This window comes from Cherax quadricarinatus, chromosome 53 (genome assembly GCF_038502225.1).
Source record: "Cherax quadricarinatus isolate ZL_2023a chromosome 53, ASM3850222v1, whole genome shotgun sequence".
NCBI lineage: Eukaryota > Metazoa > Arthropoda > Malacostraca > Decapoda > Parastacidae > Cherax > Cherax quadricarinatus.
The window spans coordinates 20,072,749-20,091,026 of NC_091344.1; the positions used below are offsets into that span (position 1 = coordinate 20,072,749).

Genomic DNA, 18,278 nt, shown 5'->3' on the forward strand with positions numbered 1-18,278 from the left:
TCTAGGTTACCACCGAAAGTGTAAGTATTTGTGTGTGGTAATCTGTTGATGGCTCCAACTATTATAGGTTTTTTAAAGTTTTTTTGATGTGAATTTAGCTATTATATATTCACCACTGTCATCTCTTATGCACGTAAATTTTATACACTCCAGTTCATCAGAGTAGTAAATGGCAGTGCCTCCTAGTTGGTCAGGCCTGCAGTTATGTATAGCTGTGTAACCAGGTATGGTAAATATGTCTGTCAAATTTTGTTTCAGCCAGTTTTTAGTAAGAATAATGAAAGTTAATAGGAGCATTTAGAGACTTCAGTAATGCAAGGAGGTCATCATAGTGTTTACTCAGTGATCTAACATTACAGTTGAAAACTGTAATGTTCTTGCTGGCACTGAATAGAGTTTTAGCCTGACTAGCAGTGTAGTAACGGCAATTATTGTTAGGATTATTTGTGCGGTTCAATAAGAGTAAGATATCAGGATCGATACATACACCTACCATCCGACTTACGACCGAGTTTGGTTCCGAGAAACCGGTTGTAAGTCGAACTTTACTACTGAATATCAACAAAACATTTTTGTAACGACTTTATTTTATTGTTTTATTTTGGTATTTCATGTTTTACTTTACTTTTTATGTTGTTAGTACTGTATTTTATACTGTAAGGTTTAGGATAAACACTGTGTACAACACAAATACTGTAGTTGTTTATTTCCCAGAAATTTGGCATAAAAAACACGGTCGTAAGTCGAGTGGTCATAAGTCAAGCAGGTCATAAGTCGGATGGTAGGTGTATTTGTATTCATAAGAGTAAAGGAGGATGTAAATGAGTATCTACAGAAGGCACATAGAGAAATAAGCTGTTGCAAGTATCAAAAAATAAAAAACATTTACTGTTAACCACTGACAAATATGAATATATGGACTAAGATAATTATTTTAATGCTTAAAATAAAGGTGCTACTGAATATAAAAAATAAAACAAAGAAAAGATAACACTTTAGCATGTGATTTAGCACCTTATGCAGGTAAGAAAATGAGAATCAATTACTGTTAATCACTATTATGAAAATATGGATTAAGATTATTATTAAAGCTAAAAATGTATGAGGCACAGGGTATACTAAGATTCAATCAAAAAGCTAACTCTTTAGCACCTGATTTAGTACCTTTTTTAGTGCCTAACATTGCTAAGTAACACACACTGTTAATGATATAGTAAAACATACACTTATAACTATATCGTAAATATTCACTTACGACAAATAGTCAGACAAATAAAAGGAACAGGGTATATTGCACTATACTAAAGCACTGTACATGGTTGATGTTGTGTTGAGATGCAGCTTAACAAGATTCAGTCAGTCCAGTAAATGTGAGGAAATATGCTGGCTCTTGTTCGTTTGTTATTTCAAGCCTGCAACCCGAGTCTGATAATTTTGCCATGATTATGCCATCACGCGTAAAACATTGAGAGCTACATTGTTATCACGTTTAAGTTTTCAAAGTTTGTATAGTAGGTTCTGTCGCTTTCTAGTTAGGCACTCATTAACATGCACATTACTCTTTTTCTTGATGGAGGAACTTGTTAGTTTTTTTTACATCAGTGGAATTGAATCTTAAGATAACACTTTGCTTTTGACCTGGCCTGCCTAGCAATTGGGCCTAATTGATATGGCTAGTTTCAATGTTAATATGTATCTCATGTTTTATTAGCTCAAGAGCTTTGTTGGTGCAGTTGCTATGGTTTGTATCTGGTCGTAGGTTAGTGAAGCGAACAAAATATAATCCAAAATTTAATTGTAATCCCTGCACCATTAACACTGCCAGAATTGGGAAAGAAAATTAAAACGTCTTCACTTTAAATTACCAAAAAATTTATGAGAATACCAAATAGGCACAAAGCAGTCAGATACCAGAAGTTAATGACATGCAAAAACATTAGAGAAAGACTAAAATCCAAAATTCTTTCATACTCCCTATACAATTAATATGGTTCCTGAGTTTGGGGGGGGGGGGTCATCTACATTTCTTGACAGTTGTGCCATAAAATCATAAGCCAATCACATAGGCACGAAATGTACATTCTCAAGATAATATGAATTTAATCATAAATAATGATTCAAAACAGTTTACCAAAAAACACAAGGGTTATGCATCACCTGTGGGAATGAATTAAATGATTCATTCAGAAAAGTGTAATTAAAGCCTGGTAAATATTTTGTACTCAGAATTGCTCATTGTTTTTTTTCTATCATGATTAAGTGAGTGATGGTGAAAGTGTTTCTTCTCTGTCAAGTCACTTTACCTTGGTGGGAGACAGCCAGTGTGTTAAAAAAATAATCGGTCTACTCTATTTTCTTGCGTGTTCCCTAAGTTTATAATCCTGTAATTAATGTCTGATCAAAGACTAGGCTGTGGGGGCAATGATCTGGTAACCATTAACAGATACAATATATCATAATATAATGAAGAAGCACCTACAGAAACATAATCTATGCATTAGGTTTCCCATTAGAAATGTATATTAGGGCTGACTCAGCAAGACTGGCTTGAAAAATATTCTCACTCTCTTTGTTTCCTACTTGCATGCCTGTCACACTCAGGACTTTGTCAACAAGTTTTGATAGTGTTGCAAGTTATTAACAAAATGATCTCAAAGGGTAGAGAATGTTTTTGCAAAGGTAATGATGCCAGATATGAAAAATTTGATGCAAAACTTTCGTAATTGTGCAGACACAAAGTTAGAAGTCTAGGAGCATGCAAAATTGCAATTTTGCCCACTTTGAGGCCTATTTTAGGCCAATTTTAGTTTTCAAGCTGACCTGATTCCTTTCTATATTGCTAGTATGTTTTCTGTACCGTCTACTGATTGCAAGAAACTGTCCATTCATCTAGTGTAATTACCCTATGAAGCTCTCAGAAATCGGTAATTTGGTCAGTTTAGAAACGAAACCCAAAACAAACACTTGGCATTTCAGCCTAAAAGGTTTGTGTTTCCACCAATTTGAGGCTGTTCCGTGTCACCTCTTATCTGAAACTGACTAAAAGGTCACAGGTTAGCTGCTGCTTTTTTTTTTTTTTTTTTTTTTTTTTTTTTTTTTTTTTTTTTTTTTGTGTGTGTGTGTGTGTGTGTGTGTGTGTGTGTGTGTGTGTTTTCTTTGCACACCAACACTCAGACCCATTCTCATGTCTAGTTCAAAAGTTTACAACTTGAAGCACATTCTAGGGTACTCTGATTAGGACGTAAATTTTCATGACTGACACTGATCCAACTGACATAAATCTATGTGAGCAACAATGAAAGGGCTAAAGGAGTTCAGTCACAGTCCACCTGTAAGATGCTGTCATATGTAGTCTCTCTTAATATCTTTCATGATGACATTTTCACTTTCCTCAATAGTAACGGTTGGTTGATAAAGGGCTTCTTTATCTCCATATCACTATTGATGCTCTTCATCTTATTTGGCACTTTCATGAGCTTTCCTATTATTCTTTGCACATGCGAATTGTTTGTGAATTATGTTGAAACTGTTCTGTTTCCCACAGATAGTGTACATCTTTACCATTATACAGTATCTAGCTCTGCTGTGGACATGATGTTTCACTCTCTGGCACTTACTTTTTTCCAAACTCCATTGTTGCTCTTAGTCTTTCTCCTATCAAGTCTCAAGTTGAATAGGAATGTCTCTTCCTTTCACGCTGTTTGTGTCATCTGTTATTTGATGAGATTTTCTTCTTTTCCTGTTTAACACAAGTCTTTGCACAGTGGCATGTACATTTGTTGCTTTTCTTACCATGCTCATATTATTAAGGAAAGTGTTTATAATTCTTTCATTGTCCACATCTACGATCTTGTCTCTACTCTGAAATTTCTATTTGACGTTCATTTCTGCGTTAGCTATCTTTCCAAATTCCATAAACTCGTCCCACTCTCATGCTAAAAGGCCTTTATGTCTTACACTGGCTTTTTCCAGTACGTACTTTATACTCTGCCTTCCCTGTTTCCTATTTGCAGAATTTTAATGAAACCCTTTACCTTTTTTGTTGTTAAACTTATGTTTTTCCCAGTTAGTACACTTCAAAACAGTCTAGTATGTACGGTGCTATTTTTACCATTGACATTTTGGACATTTACTTTATCCCTTGCTCCTCTGAATCTCTCCATGAGGTGTATACTGAAGAATTGGGGAGATGCCAAGAGAGAAAGAAAGTGGTAAGTTGGAAAGTTTAGAGAAAGCATCAGTGACAGAGGAGAAAGCAAAAGATCTCTTTCGAGAATTTAGAAGTGACAGAAGCATCGGGAACTGAGAAACTGTGCCACCCCTTAGCAATGATATACCAGAAGTCACTACAAACAAGCAGCTGGAAGACAACAAATGTGATATCATTATACTTTAAGGGAAATAGAAAGCCCTACTAACCTGTAAACCAGTTTCAATGACTAACATGCCAACTAATGTACCAGAAAAGATATTAAGAGAATAGTTGAGTACCTAGAAAGTGTTAGATACACAAGAGACAGCTAGCATAAGTCTAGTAATGGCAAATCTCATTTCATGTATCTCTTAGGGTTTTCTGATGGTGTGGTCAGGAAGGTGACTACAGTGGAACTTCAGTTTTCATATGCCCTAGTCTGCGTGTAAAACTATAGTTATTCTCTATAAAATGTATTTTTTGTTAACAGTTCCCATAAGAAATAATGTAAAACCAATTAATCCATTCCAGACACCCAAAAATATTAACAAAAAATGCATTTTATTGAGAATATAATTTTACATACAGACTAGGGCATATGAAAACCGAGGTTCCACTGTACATACTTGAATTCTGTCCTAACAAGCCCAAGGTAATGAGAATAGGAGTGAGACGATTGAATTTGTAGTACAATCTGGAATATTTGATGCTACAGACATTCTACAAAGAGTGGGAGTAAGCACCACACTAAACATGTCACTAGAATCCCATATCATCTAGGAAATACCTATGTTTAGAATATTGTCACTTATGTTGGATCCATCTTGGAATATGTGAAACTAAATAGTACTCTCACTTGGTCAAGCATATAAGGAAACTAAAGAATCAAAAGTTTGCATTGAAATTGGTACCAGATCTAAAGGAAATAAACTGTGAGGAGAAACTTAAGGAGCTTAACCTAAAAGCAATAGAAAAAGAGGAGGATTAGGAGCCATAGGTTGATGACAAAAAAAGACTTTAGGGAATTGGTAAAGTTGATAGGAGAAAGCTGACATACACAGAATGCAGCTAATGATAAAACCACAGGGATGTTACAGTCTCAGGTTGGTAGATAAGGGGAACGTACGAGACAGTGAGTTCTTGAAATAGACTAATGAGCAAAATATTTCTTACGACAACATTTTGCCTGTTTTTTCACACACAAGCTAAATGTTGTCTCTAAGGTTTTGCTGTGAATTTTTGTCTTGCTTATTCTGTCGGCTATATGCCATCTCTCTCTAAATAGAGGTGGTGGAAGCAAGCAACATATATATTTTTAAGAGTGGGTTTGGTCAGCGCTGGAGGTCAGACATCAGTAAATCTGTTCGATAAGAGTTCAAAGTTGGAGCCAGGTGCAAAATACAACCTTGATGAGGACTTTGGTAAAACTGGCTTTGTCCTTTTCCAATAGGTTTATAAGCACCAAAGAAGTACTATTTTTGCCTTCCTGCTACTAACAAGGCCTTGTTTTTTTATTGCTATGTTACCCTAAAAACCGTTTTTCGTGGCTTATAAGACTTGTTTTAGTTTTGATGGCTTAGCATCAGACATAACTGGGAGAGAGACACCCCAAACTTATAGCTCCTGTCACTGACCTTCAGTTTGGAGGATGCAGGGTGGTTTTTGGAGACATTTTGTGGAAAAAAAAGTGTCTAATAAGCCGCGAAATACGGTATGCTGTAATCTGATCCTTCTCCAAAATAATCATCCCCCCTTTTTTGAGTGTTCACAGATGCCTTCTTGTTGAAACTACAATAATGCACAACAAGTCAAAGCTGAATCTTATTCTTATCTTTGTTTCTTCTTTCGTCTTCCAACACGACTCATGAAATCATAATGACACGATTGCAATCGTGTCATTACGATTTCATGAGTCATGTTGACAGCTTTGAAGGGACTTGAGTTAGAGTTTGTCACGGCCATGCTAGCTGGAGATTCGTCTGTAAAAACTTGCATTTGTGGTCACAGTGGTACCTATGTTAACCTTCCTATGGTGTATAAATATACATAAAGTAAAAGGACACAAGTGCAACTAATGTGACATTTTATTGTGGCAACGTTTCGCTCTCCAGGAGCTTTATCAAGCCATTACAAACAATACATGGACACAGAGGGTATATAAAGGCTCAGAGTGAGGTGCAATACTAGTGAGGTACCATTTCGATGTTCACTAGTGGTAGTAGTAGCAGTAGTAGTGACAAAAGTAATACAATATTGTAGAGCAATTAATTCGTACATGAGTAAAAGAATATAAAAGCTATTACTTGGGTAACATAAAAATAGGTTGGACAAATATAGACTGGAAAGAGGCAGCTTGTTTCAGTGTTCACTCTCTGTAATGTGCTTTGTGTAGTATAACAGGAGGGACTATGTGATGGCAGGGTTTCCTGTTTTCAGGAGGATTCTTGCTAAGACTTCAGAGATGGTGAAGCTGCCGTTTTGTTTAATTGTATTCGAAACAGCAATCAGTGCTGATTCGAGGCACTTGCGTCTGCGGAAATTAGTTTCTTTGATCACTAATTGGGCGTCTCTGAATTTCATGAGATGATTGGTGGAATTTCGGTGTTGTACACAGGCGTTGTTCAAGTTATCGTTCCTACATGCGTAAATGTGTTCATTGAGGCAGGTGTCGAGGTTTCTTGCTGTTTCACCTACGTAAATCTTGTCACAGCCTCCACAGGGTATAGTGTAAACTCCTACATTGACTGGTTCGTGGTGCTTGGATTTTCTCCTGGTTAGATCCTTTATTGAAGTGCTAGAAGCAATGGCGACTCTGGTGTTAGCTTGTGAAAGTACTTTTGAGACGTTCAGTGCAACCTGGCTGTTGGGAAGAATTGAAACTTTGTTGGGAGTGGTGTTGGTGCGTGGAGAATTAATGATCTGAAGAGCTCTTTATATACCCTCTGTGTCCATGTATTGTTTGTAATGGCTTGATAAAGCTCCTGGAGAGCGAAACGTTGCCACAATAAAATGTCACATTAGTTGCACTTGTGTCCTTTTACTTTACATTTTTTTTTTTTTTATCACACTTGCCGATTCCCACCAAGGCAGGGTGGCCCGAAAAAGAAAAACTTTCACCATCATTCACTCCATCACTGTCTTGCCAGAAGGGTGCTTTACACTTCAGTTTTTAAACTGCAACATTAACACCCCTCCTTCAGAGTGCAGGCACTGTACTTCCCATCTCCAGGACTCAAGTCCGGCCTGCCAGTTTCCCTGAACCCCTTCATAAATGTTACTTTGCTCACACTCCAACAGCACGTCAAGTATTAAAAACCATCTGTCTCCATTCACTCCTATCAAACACGCTCACGCATGCCTGCTGGAAGTCCAAGCCCCTCGCACACAAAACCTCCTTTACCCCCTCCCTCCAACCTTTCCTAGGCCGACCCCTACCCCGCCTTCCTTCCACTACAGACTGATACACTCTTGAAGTCACTCTGTTTCGCTCCATTCTCTCTACATGTCCGAACAACCTCAACAACCCTTCTTCAGCCCTCTGGACAACTTTTAGTTTTGGTAATCCCGCACCTCCTCCTAACTTCCAAACTACGAATTCTCTGCATTATATTCACTCCACACATTGCCCTCAGACATGACATCTCCACTGCCTCCAGCCTTCTCCTCGCTGCAACATTCATCACCCATGCTTCACACCCATATAAGAGCGTTGGTAAAACTATACTCTCATACATTCCCCTCTTTGCCTCCAAGGACAAAGTTCTTTGTCTCCACAGACTCCTAAGTGCACCGCTCACCCTTTTCCCCTCATCAATTCTATGATTCACGTCATCTTTCATAGACCCATCCGCTGACACGTCCACTCCCAAATATCTGAATACATTCAACTCCTCCTCCATACTCTCTCCCTCCAATCTGATATCCAATCTTTCATCACCTAATCTTTTTGTTATCCTCATAACCTTACTCTTTCCTGTATTCACTTTTAATTTTCTTCTTTTGCACACCCTACCAAATTCATCCACCAATCTCTGCAACTTCTCTTCAGAATCTCCCAAGAGCACAGTGTCATCAGCAAAGAGCAACTGTGACAACTCCCACTTTGTGTGATTCTTTATCTTTTAACTCCACACCTCTTGCCAAGACCCTCGCATTTACTTCTCTTACAACCCCATCTATAAATATATTAAACAACCCCGGTGACATCACACATCCTTGTCTAAGGCCTACTTTTACTGGGAAATAATTTCCCTCTTTCCTACATACTCTAACTTGAGCCTCACTATCCTCATAAAAACTCTTCACTGCTTTCAGTAACCTACCTCCTACACCATACACCTGCAACATCTGCCACATTGCCCCCGTATCCACCCTGTCATACGCCTTTTCCAAATCCATAAATGCCACAAAGACCTCTTTAGCCTTATCTAAATACTGTTCACTTATATGTTTCACTGTAAACACCTGGTCCACACATCCCTTACCTTTCCTAAAGCCTCCTCTGCTATCCTGTTCTCAGTCTTACTCTTAATTCTTTCAATAATAACTCTACCATACACTTTACTAGGTATACTCAACAGACTTATCCCCCTATAATTTTTGCACTCTCTTTTGTCCCCTTTGCCTTTATACAAAGGAACTATGCATGCTCTCTGCCAATCCCTAGGTACCTTACCCTCTTCCATACATTTATTAAATAATTGCACCAACCACTCCAAAACTATATCCCCACCTGCTTTTAACATTTCTATCTTTATCCCATCAATCCCAGCTGCCTTACCCCCTTTCATTTTACCTACTGCCTCACGAACTTCCCCCACACTCACAACTGGCTCTTCCTCACTCCTACAAGATGTTATTTCTCCTTGCCCTATACACGAAATCACAGCTTCCCTATCTTCATCGACATTTAATAATTCCTCAAAATATTCCCTCCATCTTCCCAATACCTCTAACTCTCCATTTAATAACTCTCCTCTCCTGTTTTTAACTGACAAATCCATTTGTTCTCTAGGCTTCCTTAACTTGTTAATCTCACTCCAAAACTTTTTCTTATTTTCAACAAAATTTGTTGATAACATTTCACCCACTCTCTCATTTGCTCTCTTTTTACATTGCTTCACCACTCTCTTAACCTCTCTCTTTTTCTCCATATACTCTTCCCTCCTTGCATCACTTCTACTTTGTAAAAACTTCTCATATGCTATCTTTTTCTCCCTTTCTACTCTCTTTACATCTTCATTCCACCAATCGGTAATTCTACCAACTTTATTACAAATATACCTAGTTGGATGAATCTCATTGTGGCTAGCTGGCCCAGTGGCTAACACGTTGGTCTGGAGTTTTAAGACTCTCTGATCGCAGGTTCTATCCCTCGCCCGTGGTGTGGCTTCTTCTTCCAATACGTTATCTTGCCCAATGCTCTAATCTTCAGAACACAGTTGACTGAGCCTGAGATGACGAACTGGCTGAACTGACTAGCTGTTTCCATACTTCTCTTTGCCATGGCTTCACTTTTAGCTTTCAAGACTTTCCTGTTCATTCATGATTTTATTTCTTGTTTTACTAATGACAGAATGATTTTAGGGAAAATATAAAAGTAGTATGAGCATACATAATATTTGGAAGGCCTTAGGATACCTTCACCAATTATCACATTGTGACTTCACTTTATTATAAGAACATAAGAAAGGAGGAACACTGCAGCAGGCCTGTTGGCCCATACTAGGCAGGTCCTTTACAATTCATCCCACTAACAAAACATTTGCCCAACCCAATTTTCAATGCTACCCAAGAAATAAGCTCTGATGTGCAAGTCCCAGTCAAATCCAACCCCTCCCACTCATGTACTTATCCAACCTAAATTTGAAACTACCCAAAGTCCCAGCCTCAATAATCCAACTAGGTAGACTGTTCCACTCATCAACTACCCTATTTCCAAACCAATACTTTCCTATGTCCTTTCTAAATCTAAACTTATCTAATTCAAATCCATTACTGTGGGTTCTCTCTTAGAGAGATATCCTCAAGACCTTATTAATATCCCCTTTATTAATACCTATCTTCCACTTATACACTTTGATCATGTCTCCCCTCATTCTTCGTCTAACAAGTGAATGTAATTTAAGAGTCTTCACTCTTTCTTCATAAGGAAGATTTCTAATGCTATGTATTAATTTAGTCATCCTACGCTGAATGTTTTCTAACGAATTTATGTCCATTCTGTAATATTATTAGTCTAGAAATCCAGTACTGTGATGTTATAATTTCCACTGAGGTTTACTTGTCATTTGACACATTCAACTGTAATACATTTAATGTAGCAATGTCTTAATCGTTAGTAATTTTTTTTTATGCATGTCCCAATATGTAAGACATTGTCCTAGTGTTAAAAAGGACTTAAGAATTGACAGTGTTGTTGAATCTTATAGGTCGTGGGCGAGGCAACTACAACAATCGTGGAGGTGGTGCTTACCAGGGGCGTGGAAACTACAATAACATGGTGGGTGTTATTATTTTATTTTTTCAACTCTGTTTTCATCTCTCTTCAATTTAGAGTAGTGCCTTTTAAGACTAATATTTTTGTGTTTTATTAAGCCTACAGGTGTTTGAGGAAACTACTCCCCATATGGAGCTTTGTCCTTTTGAAATATTACTGGCTTTTATTTTGTGAAATTCAGTTTTGTTTTTGTTTTTTAAAGAAAACTTTTGCTTAATGAAGAATACCTTATGCAACATATTTTCATATAATGCACAGAAATAACATGTTGCATTCATTGATATTATTACAAAAGTCACATAAATTTTTAGAAATTGTCTAGGTATGGTATTTTTTTCTAGGTATTGTATTTGCTTCTTTTTTAACAAATTAATAAACATCCCATGAATATTTATACATTTATACATCATGGAAAAAAAATTAACAAATGAATAAGAGTTGAAAGATGAAATTAAGACACATGTGCAACATCTGGGTATCTTTATTGTAGATGTTTCACCATCCATAAAGATACAATAAAGATACCCAGATGTTGCACATGTGTCTTAATTTCATCTTGTCGGTATTATATACCATACTTGCACAAGAGTTGAAAGTATGAAAGTACTGGAGATTAATTTTATTGGTCTTAAATTAACGAATTAACAAGTTACCCATTAAGTAACACTGGTTTATTGTTCTGTCATTCCCTGTCAGATATAGCTGCTTAGGTTTTATCTTTAGTTTTATTTTTCAATCACACTCATCTAAACAAGTTGTCTCTAATAATGTGTGCATATGCTAACCTGGATTGGGGGTAGGAAGAGGCATAAAAAGATAAAAGTGAAAAATTATAACCTTAGAGCAGCATGGAGAAACATTGCTACCGTTTTGAAATACCTGTAAGTAATAATAACAACAACAACAACAATAACAGCAAAATCTTCCCCATAAAGTAAAAGTGGTTCCTGCAAGAACTACTCAACACTTAAAAACTTTTTTTTTTTTTTTCAACAAGTCGGCCGTCTCCCACCGAGGCAGGGTGACCCAAAGAGAAAGAAAATCCCCAAAAAGAAAATACTTCCATCATTATTCAACACTTTCACCTCACTCACACATAATCACTGTTTTTGCAATGGTGCCCAGAATACAACAGTTTAGAAGTATATACATATAAAAATACACAATATATCTCTCCAAACTGCCAATATCCCAAACCCCTCCTTTAGATTGCAGGCATTGTACAGTGGACCCTCGACCAACGATATTAATCCGTTCCTGAGAGCTCATCATTAGTCGAGTTAATTTTCCCCATAAGAAATAATGGAAATCAAACTAATCCGTTCCTGACACCCCAAAGTATTGAAAAAAAAAAAAATTTACCACATGAAATATTAATTTTAATACACACAAACTGAAGAAGACATGTACAATTACATGACACTTACCTTTATTGAAGATCTGGTGATGATTGATGGGATGGGAGGAGGGGAGAGTGTGGATGGTATTAGTGTTTAGAAGGGGAATCCCCTTCCATTAGGACTTGAGGTGTCAAGTCCTTTTCTGGGGTTACCTCCCTTCTTCTTTTAATGCCACTAGGACCAGCTTGAGAGTCACTGGACCTCTGTCGCACAACATATCTGTCCATAGAGGCCTGTACCTCCCGTTCCTTTATGACATTCCTAAAGTGTTTCACAACATTGTCAGTGTACAGGTTGCCAACACGGCTTGCAGTAGCTGTGGCAGGGTGATTTTCATCAAAAAAGGTTTGCACTTTAAGCCACATTGCACACATTTCCTTAATCTTTGAAGTAGGCAACTTCCTCAATTTCTCTATCCCGTCCACCGGAGCAGTTTCCTCAGGTCTGGCCTCTTGCTGTTGAAGATGATCTTGCAGCTCATCAGTGGTTAGTTCATCATTGTCCTCCTCCACCAACTCTTCCACACCCTCCCCACTAACCTCCAACCCCAAGGACTTCCCCAATGCCACAATTGATTCCACAACTGGCATAGGCTTCTCAGGGTTAGCCTCAAATCCTTCAAAATCCCTTTTTGCTGTAGGGTTGGCACTAGAAGCTTTCTTGGGGCCCATGGTGACTTATTTTGCAGGTGCAATCACTAAAAACGCTGTGATAATATGAAATGTTCCGATTGTATGTTTGGATGGGACCGTGGTGGCTGGCTGGCTTGTAAACACTGGCACCCACGGGACAAGTGAGGCATGCTCAGGCCACAAGTGGACGCGTCTCGAATGGAATGAATCGCGTTGGCCGAGTTTTTTAGCGCTAGTTGAGGCAAAATTTTTGTGTTAAAATGTATCACTAGTCAGATTTAACGTTATACGATGCCATCTTTGGTCGAGGGTCCACTGTACTTCCCATTTCCAGGACTCAAGTCTGGTTATGTAAAATAACCGGTAACTCTTCCAACATTTAAACATTGTCATAAATAATCCATGATTAAATAGTGCTCATATAATCTCAACCCTTCAAGGAAGTGCCTTGTGGGTGGTGAAGGACTTTTGATCCCCAAAAGATTGGAGCTACCCTCTTTGTCATAGCAAATCTTATTACATATGTACTTTGCAGGCACTGTATGATGCCTATGGGTTTAGCATTTCCCTGAATACATATGATGATGATAATAACAATTATAATATAAACAATTATAATATAATTAATATCAAGCTAAAGATTCACAAAAATAATAGCACTGTTATGTTTGGTAGGATGGAGCGCCATTATTCCCAGACCATATTTGAATTCCAGGAAAAATAGCTGTATATTTTACTTCTAATCTTTAAGTTAAATTAAGTTCAGCATTTACACACACTTAGATGGGAGAGTACATAATAACAATGTTAAGGATTTAAATTATTGTTTTTAAGAAAAGCCATAGATTTTAGCTTTCCAGAAGTTGCTTATCAATATATTATTGAAGGAAAATATATATTCAGGAGTAACTTGAGGTATCTTATTATTTATAAGTTTGTTCATGAGGTATTGGCAAGGGAAACATAATACATTTTTTTACCGCTTTGTAGGAACCTCATTTGTAACTTTTGAACAACAAAATCTGTTTTGGCAGTCTTTTTATTTTGATGATTTTTAGGTATTGCCAGAGATATTTGCTAAATATTTATTATTTAATTTTATAGGGGGTTTTACATTTGCTAGCCTGATGATAATGCAAAAGGACTTAATTTATTATTGGGACACTTCATGTATGTACTTCATTGCTAAAGAGCATTGTTTTATGATCAGATCCATTTTGTATGTGATAAAAACCTGAGAAAACAACATTAATACTAATAATGACTGAGTGAGTAAATTGGCTTTGGAAATTATTGTTTAATCTTTTCAGTTACCATGAGGGAATAAAAGGCTCAAGACAAAAAGTGGTAGAGGAGACGGCTTTTTGTGTAAAAGAATGAAAGAAAGCCTGTGATATATTTCAGTGGAAATGCATAAGTGGCAGATGTTGCAAATGTATGGAAATGATAGTAGGTAACCAAATGCAGTAAAAACTTCTTCTTCTTTCAACAAACCGGCCGTATTCCACCGAGGCGGGGTGGCCCAAAAAGAAAAACAAAAGTTTCTCTTTAAATTTAGTAATTTATACAGGAGAAGGGGGTTACTAGCCCCTTGCTCCCGGCATTTTAGTCGCCTCTTACAACACGCATGGCTTACGGAGGAAGAATTCTGTTCCACTTCCCCATGGAGAAAAAGTTCTTATATAGTTATTTAACGATTTACTGGTGGGGTTGTAAAAGAAGTAAATTCTAGGGTGTTGGGGAAAAGTGTGGGATTAATAGATAATGAATTTGATAAAAAGTAGGAGTTATCACAATTGCTCTTTGTTGATGACATAGTTCTGTTAGGAGATTCTGAGGAGAAGTTGCCAACGTTGGTAGATGAATTTGGGATGATATGTAAAGGAAGGAAATTAAAAGTGAACGTAGGAAGGAGAAAAGTGATGAGAATAACAAAATTTCTAGACAATGAAAGATTGGTTATCAGATTGGAGGAAGAGAGTAAGAAGAAAGCAAATGTATTCAGATGTCTGGGACTGGATTTGTCAGCAGATAGGTTTATAAACTGCGAGGTGAATTGATGAGAGGGAGTAAAAATGTGAGTAGTGCATTGTGGCATCTGTGGAGACAAATCTATCCATGGGGGCAGAAAGGGTAATGCATCAGAGTATAGAATTGTCAGCACTGTTATGGTAGGGTTGCATGGGTTTTGAATATTGCAGTGAGAAGGCTGGAGGCTGTAGAGATTTACTCACCTATATGTGGTTACAAGGGTCAGGTCTTAGTTCCTAGTCCCAATGAGTGGTGTAAATATTATGCAGAGAACTTGGAGAATGGAGGTTAGCTGGTGGGGCATTGCCAAAGGTATAATTTAAAGGACTAAGGATGGGTTGTTGAGGTGGTTTGGACATTTGGAAAGGATGTTGCAGAATAGGATGACTTAGGAGGGTATATAAATCAGGCGGAGGGAAAGAAAGGAAGGGGTCATCCCAGGAAGGGACTTGATCATTTAAGAGGCATGTTTGAGTGTTTTGTATCAGAGTGAATGGAGGCAGAGGGTTTTAGTGGCTTGATATGCTATTGGAGTGGTAGCAAAGTAACAGTTATGAAGGGATTCAGGGACACCAGATAACAGGCCTTGAGTCCTGGAGGTGAGAAGTACAGTTCCCGCAAAAAATCTATACATGTCCAATGCAAAAAAAAATCTATACACAAGATTTTGGTGCATACATTTCACTCGTATTTCTGCCATAGGAAAAGTGTGATGATGTAGTGTACTGGAGCCCATCTTGCTCTATTGTTCCCCATCATGCCATGCTTCAGTGCTCTGCCAGAGCTCAGTGAGGAAGGAGGCCTGCTAGTTGTTCCTCAGTACCCCTTTTTCACAAACTTTGCCATGCTATATCTCCACTCCAAGTGGTCAGAATGGGCTGAATTAAACTTTCAGTTGCAGAAAAGACCTGTGCATTCACCCTATTAGAGCAAGGCATGTCTGTGATATGCATAGCCACAGACCTAAAAGTGATGAGGATGGCAATTTACAACCTCAAGAAAGCAGCTACCTCACTCCAACCTGGATTTTTCTTGAGGTCTGCAGCTGTTATGGCAGGATCTGATAACACTTCCCTCTTAAAGATTTTGTCTGTGCGAACAGAAGTCTTTTTGGGTGGTACAGTGCCAGGCAGGAATGAGGCAGCTGCTTTCTTGAGGTTGTAAATTGCCGTCCTCGTCACCTTCAGGTCCGCGGCTACCGCTTCACAGACATTCCTTGCTGTAATAGGGTGAGTGCATGGGTTTTCTCTGCAATTGAAAGTTTAGTTCAACCCATTCTAACAACTTAGAGTGGAGATACTATAGTGTGACAAAGTTTGTGAAAAATTGGCACTGAGGAATAACTAGCAGGCCTCCTTCCTCACTGAGCTCTGGCAGAGCACTGAAACATGGCATGGTGGGGTACAATAGAGAAAGACAGGTTCCAGTACACTACGTCATCACACTTTTCCTATGGCGGATGTGCAAGTGAAATGTATGCACCAAAACCTCATGTATAGATTTTTTTTTGTGTGGGACATGTATAGATTTTTTTTTTGTGAGCACTGTACAGTGCCTGCACTCTTAAGCAGAGGTAAAGATTTTGCATTTCAGAGGCCCATTTGAACTGTGATGTTAACATACTTTTGACTAGACAGCAAATGACTGAATGTATTTCCTCTCATTTGGGTCACCCTATCTCAGTGGGAAATGGCTGCTGTGTTAAAAAAAAAAAATGGTATTTTTGGTCTTTCACTAGTGTCTAGCTCTGAAAAATTAGTTCCAAATAATATTATATGGGTGTCAGTTCTCTAGGATATAACATTAAAATTTAAAGTTTGCCAGTAGGGCCCCGCTTCATGGCATTTCGCTTTACGGCGTTCCACTAATACGAACATTTCAAATTATGACTGAAACTTGCTATACGGCTCCCCCCACTTGACTTTCTAATACAGTCACCGTGCCCCACCCTGTTTGTGTACATTCTCCGTGAGCTCCATGAGCACCCCATCTCTCCATTATGTCTGGAAACTTTCTAAAATTTCAAGTGTTTTTAAAAGTTATTTCATATTTTATATATACTCTGATAATTATACTTATGTATACCTGTACCTGAATACATGTATACTTATTTTCTCTGATAATATAAATAGTCATTTGTAATTCACTTTTTTTGTGCATTAGCTATTGAGGTCGCACACGCTAACATATTGAAATGCATTAAAAAAATGGAGAGTCAAAGCCAGTTACTCTCTACAAAGAACTAAATGAAAATTACGAGTGGAAACTTGTTTTAATTTGTTTCTTTCTTTCATATCAGGACTTCTTATGGTTTGCCTTGTTTAGTTTTTGTCTTATTTTCCTTTCTTATTGTTGTTTTAATTTTTAATTAATTTTAAATCTGAAATGCAAACATTTTGCTAGTCTGCAATGTAATCTCATGGTGTTCTATTGGGCAACTGCTGTAGTCTTTTCTGATCTAGGAAAATCTTAATTTCTGTAAGATGTGCTAATATAGGTAATAGTTTGGTAGACATTAACCATCCAGGGAGGTACTACCACCTGTCTTATAAGTGTGAAATGGAAGACTGTTTAACATTATGCACTTGGGCAGGCTTGCTGGTCTTTTCTTTTGAATGTGTAAGATAAGTAAATCTTGCAGTCCATGTTAAGTAAAACACTTAGGAATAATTTGTCAGAGGATCTGTCATTTGGGAAAAAAAAAAAAACTAAATACAGCACAGGCCAGGAAAATGATAGGGTGGCTTATGAAAAACTTTTCAAAATAAGAGAAGCAACATATCATTGTAATATCATGACAAGAATATTTGTGCTCACAGCTCCTTTCAAGGCAGGAGAGGAGTACAGCTGGAAACTATACAGATGTTGTATACCACTTGCAGAGTCAATAAAACATCAAAGCTATTTGAAATATCTCAACTGATAACTTAGTGATTTTGTTTCTGAAAATTGGCATGTTACACAAAATTGTGTTATCTGGATTGAAGAACCATATTGAAACCTTCAAGAGTCAAAAAGTGTTTTTAGTTTTATAATTTGTCAAAAATAATACAGTGGTGCCTCAAGTTTCGGCCATAATCCGTTCCAGAAGTTCGGCTGAAACTCAAATTGTTCGAAAGTCAAAGTAATATTTCCCATGAGAACTAATGTAAATCCAATTAATCCATTCCAGATACCCAAAAATATTAAAAAAAAAAATACATTTTTTAAAGAATAACTAGTTTTACAAACACAAAACAATTATAAATACATATAGTACTTAAATAGCTAATGAAATACATAAATAAACATTTAAAATCACATTTACGTACCTTTACTGAAGACTTGTTGGCATATGGAAGATGGAGGAGAGAGGGAGGACTTGATTATTGTTTGGAAGGGGAATCCCCTTCCATAAAGACTTTCGGTAACAAGTCTTTATCCTGGGTTACTTCCCTTCTTTGTTTTTTAATGCCACTGTCACTCAAAAAAACTGTCCAGAGAGGTCTGTTACTGGTGTCTCTTTAGCATTTATGTGAAATGGG

At 37.5% G+C, this 18,278-nt stretch overlaps 1 protein-coding gene across 7 annotated transcripts in view; it reads left to right on the forward strand.

The window, feature by feature from the left end:
* The window catches only part of LOC128692354 (sex-lethal homolog), a 173,703-nt gene that overhangs the window by 108,117 nt on the left and 47,308 nt on the right, over window positions 1-18,278 (forward strand). For all 7 annotated transcript variants that reach the window (XM_070096415.1, XM_070096413.1, XM_070096416.1 and 4 more), the window contains exon 6: window positions 10,624-10,694. In XM_070096415.1, the coding sequence (XP_069952516.1) occupies window positions 10,624-10,694 (71 nt within the window). The remainder of the gene's footprint in view (window positions 1-10,623; window positions 10,695-18,278) is intronic.